Source organism: Lates calcarifer, linkage group LG11, assembly GCF_001640805.2.
Source record: "Lates calcarifer isolate ASB-BC8 linkage group LG11, TLL_Latcal_v3, whole genome shotgun sequence".
Taxonomy (NCBI): Eukaryota; Metazoa; Chordata; class Actinopteri; family Centropomidae; genus Lates; species Lates calcarifer.
The window spans coordinates 10532912-10538813 of NC_066843.1; the positions used below are offsets into that span (position 1 = coordinate 10532912).

Below are 5902 nucleotides of genomic sequence, written 5' to 3' on the forward strand. Positions count from 1 at the left end.
TGTCTATGTAAGTTGAGGCAAATTATTGTAGTAAAGTTTTTACTATTTGATCCTCAATTCACACACATATAATATTTTTTAGAATAAAATGCATAAAATCCTCTCGACGGAGTCTCAAATTTCTCCAAGAATTTATTAAATAGGGGTCATTTGCCTTCTGCACCTAACATCACCTGTCTGCTTAACGTTTCTGTGTTTACAGTACACACAGTAGAAGTCAGGTGCTGTAAACACACATCTCTGTTTACAATGTAACCATACCTTACTATATTTTAAGTAGTGAAGTTGTGTTGTTGTAATTAAAAAGTGAGTGGACAAAGGCACCCAGTGGAAATTATACAAATACACTAATACTTTTTACAAATTTATTACCTTTGGGTTGTCACTTAAAAGACATTATGAAGTTTTATCAGTTTTGCAAACTGGTTTTTTTACATTCTCAAGTTTTACCATCAGCCAAATAAGAAAGATGAAATGTTTTGATGACACCACAGGAAATGAAAAAAAGAGGAAATGCAAGAGAAGTGTTGTTGTTTTTTTCCTCAGAAGAACAAGTTGTTACCAAGAAGCTGTCACCAAGATGAGTTTGTTAAACCTTTTGCCCTGAAGGAACTCATTCAATAACTTTGGTTTTATCATAAACAGGACGTAAGATACAACTGAGCACACCTATGCCACGTCCTCTGTTCGTTTTTTTTTTTCCTGGGACTTTCTGGGAGTTTACATTCTGCAGTTACAGATAAATTGCACACAGTGTGCTTTTTAAGGCTGATTCTGATCATCTTTACTGTCAGTTGCCTTAAATGTGAGGGTATTCAGGCAAAACAATGAAGTTAAAGTTGAATTCTAAAAAAATGGAATAATAATATTTCTCCCCTAAAGCAGCATGGAGAAAACATTCAAAGCAGCATTTGGGATCTTTATGTGGAGTGATAAGATTTACAGGAAATATAACTGAAATCTTGAATGAATGAGTGTTGCATGAAAGAAATGTAATTTTACAGAGGCGTGCAGAGATTTCCAGTGGGTGAGTCAAACATTTCTTTTTCAGGTGGGATGGACCTGGAGGAAACTGGATCCAAGAGTGTGTGTTGTTTTTTTAAAATCCTGTCTACAGCCCTGTTTGCAAAGCGAGTTCTTCTCCTCCAGTGGTGAGTCACAATCCGTGTATCAAACAAGTTACACCTGTGTGGCAGAACTCAACAGAACATTTCTCTCGAGGATGAAAGTCTTTGGATCACATTACATTATCATCATCCTACAGCTGAATCATTCAAGGTTTTAATGTCTTGCAGCAAAGTTTCTGTGGCGCATAATGACCAGAGGCAAGTTTCTGAACAATCAAACAATCATGCACGTTAGGTTGTAGGATAATCACAAGAGATCCTACAGAGTTCCTTATTAAATAAATACCATGATAGCAGGCATTTGTATGATGTCAAGATCTGTTTACACTGATGCAACAAAGCCTCTGAAAGATCAGCACACAAGGTAGAAAAGATCTTTAAGGTAGCGTAATCCTAATCCCTGGTCCAGGAGAGTTGGAAGTATTGCTGATGGTAGTAGGATAAGGACAGTTTAGCCTTCATGGTCTAATGTACCTGTTGATTTAAAGGGAAAATTACCTGTATGCCAGCTACAGGTGCTCCTACCTCTACTGTAAATCATGTATATGTTTCTATAAAGCTTGGGATGTTTGATTGCCACTACAGAGCTCATTAGCACCAAATTTCCAGCTTCCTTCCTCCTTAAATTAAACTTTATCTACTGTAAATATTTCAGTGTTTTATTTTCTTTAAAAAGAGAAGAAACTGAGAAATGTTATAATGGAATGGGTATTTTTTTTCTTTCTCTTTTTTTTTGGCTAATACAAAGAATTTCCATCTTATACTTTGTTCACTGGGAAGCTGTGAAACATTAAATTTTTTCAAAGTTTTTGATCACCCTGTATGTCTTAAAGTGCCATATATATATATGTGTGTGTGTGTGTAAGAGAGAGAGAGAGAGAGAGAGAGACCATTCAGTAGTGAGGATCACAGTCTTCCAGCAAACTGTCAGTGATGTAGCCGATCCTCAGCAGGTTTTGGTAGAAGTCTTTCTCCACAGCGGTGTTAACGGTCCAGCCCACCACCTCCACACCTCGCTCCGCCCAGTACTGAACATAGTCCCTGAGTGAAAGAAAGGAGAGGGAAGACGAGAGAATAAGGTGAGTATGGAGCAGGACCCACAGCCAGAGGTACATGATATAAAAAACAGTGGTTCCCAACCTTTTTGGCCTATGACCTTATAAAATAAAGAAATGTTTGTATGTAACTCATGTAGCCACAAGTTGTGCATAGTTCAACAAAAGGGTGGTTTTTCCTTCTCAGGTTGTTTCATTTGAAAGATTTTTTGAGGCAGGACTTGATGAAAGTATCCAGTATTTCATGAGGAAACACAATATGAGAAAAGTTAGACAAAGTCTATACAAGCTGTGTAAAGAAACACATTTTCCCCTTGTTTTCCCTTTAATCAGATAGATAGATAAATCATATTTATCTTGAGAGCCCTTGGGGGTTTATGATAGCAGTTTGGGAACTTCTGACTAAGAAGATGGCCTGCAGTTTCGATCCCAAACAAATGAAACCATTTTAAACAGCAAAGAGCAACTTTGCAGTTTGGTGACTCCAGGTCCAACAGTTTCAGAGCTGTGGTGCACATTGCTGCTTATGAGGCAGTTTTGTATTTTGCTATTTTCATTGTCATTTTCAGTCAAGACTAACTGCAGTTAATATGGTTACATGGGGCAAACAATGTGTTGCAGCAGCAATCTGTGTAGACTGAAAAAGAGATCAATTTTCTTACATAGAAAGAATCTTCATTTTAGACCTTTTGAGTGCAGAATGCATATTTTTTTCATTCTTGAAATTTTCAAGAATGCAGTGATAAAACATTTCAGATTTCACCTACAGTGAGACAAAGTCTTTCTGCATGAGGATGGCAGAGACCCCACAAAGTTTCCACAGGATGTGGTGGTGCGCCCAGTCCAACAACACGTCGAGAACCCCCGTCCAGAGCTGACCCCACGTTGACAGGGTCCGAGGAGTGCCGTCACCAAAGCGGCTCAGTCTCCAGGGGCGGTGGGTCAGGGCCGTGACCACATTGGGGTCAGTCTGACGCATCTGTTGGAAATGTTGGTAATATCACCTAAAATAACCTTCCAAAGATGATGATTAGCATTTTCATTTTCATCATTTCCGTTACCTTGTAGATAACTTTGGGCTCAAAGGAGGAAACAATACTGGAATTGTAAAGGACAGGGAACTTCTTGTACATCTCGTGAAGCACTGATGCAGCCTGGAAAAGAGGAGAAAGTATTAATATTCAATAAAAGCTAGAGAGAACATTGTGTAGCTATGCAATATTATCCAGGCTTATTTGATGACGTTACTAGTATTTGTGCTTCCTCGTAAGGTATCTCAAAAAAGGAAGTATTCTGAGTGGTTCAGAGGCTGGTTGTACACATGCACGGACACACAACTGTGACTTAAATCTTTCTGATCACTGCACTGAGCATGTCTTCATCTAAATGAATACAGGAAGCGTAGTTTTCCTCAGGTGAGTTAGGAAGTTAGCGAGCGATAGTTCATCATTACCCATTGATTTTCATGTGAAAAAATTGACTTCTTACTTTATATGCTATGTCAGTACCCTATATTTAGCACCTTATCAGGTTGACCTTTGACATCAAAGAAGATGGTCAGCTGGTGTCTGATGCATTCCTCCACAGCCTCCTGCAGAGTTGGCACCCTCTCTCCACTGAACCTGTCCCTGGGGACGAGAGAAACCAGAACCGAATTGCAAGGTAAAACCAAGACCAGTTGTTTTATTTCTAGTGTATCAACTGCACACATTTAAGTCTATTTATCTTGTTCCCTTCTTCAAAGTCTTTCTAAACCAAAAAATGTTTTCCCTAAAGTGCGACGCACAGGTGCGAATATGCTCAGATATGCACAAAACTAAGTGAGATTTGCAAATACAGTAGGATAAGAGAGTGCCAAAATCTTTAAATGGTGACATATTTGTGAAGGGCAAGGGATCACTTATATGAAAACAACACTCTGCAACTCAAACCTTTTAAGCAAGAACATCCTCTCAGATTTCCAATTAAGTGAATCTTATTTCATGGACATACTGTCCTTAGTTTCTTCATCAGAGCATGAAATCACAAGCCAAGGCAACCTGAGGTGACTTTGTTTTGAAGCGTACTTTAGCCTGTGATGAGCAGCAGCATCTAATCTCCTTAGTTGGACAATTTGCAGTTTGCTAACTGGTCCAGAGCCGTTGGTGGTGCGGTCAACAGTCTCATCATGCATCAGTACCGGCACGCCCTCGGCCGTGAAACTCAGGTCCAGCTCCACTCCTGTTGCCCCGTTCCTGCTGGCCTAGAACAAGAAATCACAAGGGGACAAGAAGACAAAAAGACAGCTATCTTTGCAAAATGGAAATGTACTGACAGCCCACTTTTCCATCACATTCATTATCTGCCTGGAGGAGGAGATACAGATGTTTTTTTTAATAGGATATGAGGCTGAACAATAGGGTGTTGGAATAAAAAAAACTCATCCTGAGGTGAAGGAATCAGACAGGTAAGAGGTGTAATCTCAGAGGGATTTTGGAAAGAGTGGTGCACAGGGTGATAACGGCATGTGGGACAGTCAGGAGATGATGTACAAAAACAGAAAGTGTGAGTGCAAGGACTTCAGAAGTCTGCGAATCCAGAGTTCTGCAGTTGCAGAGCTCATCATGAAGATGTTGAGTTCATTTTATACAAAGCTGAGGAGCATAATGAGCCTCTGATCTGCAATGGCTGATTGGAACCTATCCAAAATTAAACTTCCCTGACCATTCAGAATAGTGGATGTGGTGCCCTGCTTACACTACAAAAGGGAAGTCACGACATGCAAACCGTCAGCAACTACCAAGGCTATCGATGTATTTATATATTTATCATCGGACAAAATCTTCGAACCTTCATGAAATTGCTATAACATTTCTTTAGGGACTCCCTTGCACGTGTAGTGCTCTATATTCTTACATAATTAAATATATAATTTATTGGTGCTGAATATCTGCGCTACATTTCTATATAGAACAATATATTCGTTCTGTTGCACGAGGCCCATGCACAGCTCCGCATTCCCATCAGACCAGAGGACAGATGCCTGCATGTCAGCCTGACCTCTCTGATCGCTGCCAGTGTGTTCTCCGGAGCGTCGTGGCTTCCTCCGCGGTGCGCCACCATCGGGACGCCGCCTGAAGGAGCCCTGGGCCGCAGGACGCGGCTGGCCTGCTCCGCTGGCACCGGAGGGAACCGGAACATCACCATGAAGACGTAGAGAAATGCCGTGAGGAGAGAAGCTCCCGTAGCGCTCCTCGTCCCTAACAGCACCAGCAGAAACACCGCCGAGAAATACATCACCTCATCTCCGATCTGCAGCATGGTGAAGAGGAGGACGAGGTATTTATGTTGCGAGTGGACCGGAGGATGAGAGTCGTTGCTCAGAGAGATGGTATGTGGATGGAGCTCTGCTGACAGCACTCTGGTGACTACATGTTGGTGGGTCAGACAGCTGTCAGATCACACACAGATGACCGAGAATCTGCAGTTTCACTTCGAGATTGTGTAGACGATGGATGGGAGAGAGAGAGAGAGAGCGTCGTTTATATTGTTAATGTCGTGTGGGGGGAAAAAAGGAGAAACATCCGGTCAAAACATGAAAAATAAAAAATCACAATTTCATATCACTATGTGTATAAATACAGCATAAAGTGACCTGCTTAGGGAGAGATGTGTAAAATGTTGTTTTGGCATTTGTCACAATTTTTACATCTTCCTATGAATATTTCCATAGCATTCAAA

General features: G+C 40.8%; 1 protein-coding gene across 1 annotated transcript; it reads right to left on the reverse strand.

Moving 5' to 3' along the window:
- Positions 1–351: 351 nt before the first annotated feature.
- Positions 352–5834, reverse strand: LOC108886163 (glycerophosphodiester phosphodiesterase 1). Its single transcript, XM_018680852.1, has 6 exons — positions 5222–5834; positions 4249–4424; positions 3705–3810; positions 3244–3336; positions 2950–3161; positions 352–2168 (listed from the first exon to the last, which is right to left on the reverse strand). The coding sequence occupies exons 1-6, from the start codon at positions 5480–5482 to the stop codon at positions 2021–2023; spliced, it is 996 nt and encodes a 331-aa protein (XP_018536368.1). The 5' UTR covers positions 5483–5834; the 3' UTR covers positions 352–2020.
- Between the last annotated feature and the right edge of the window lie 68 nt (positions 5835–5902).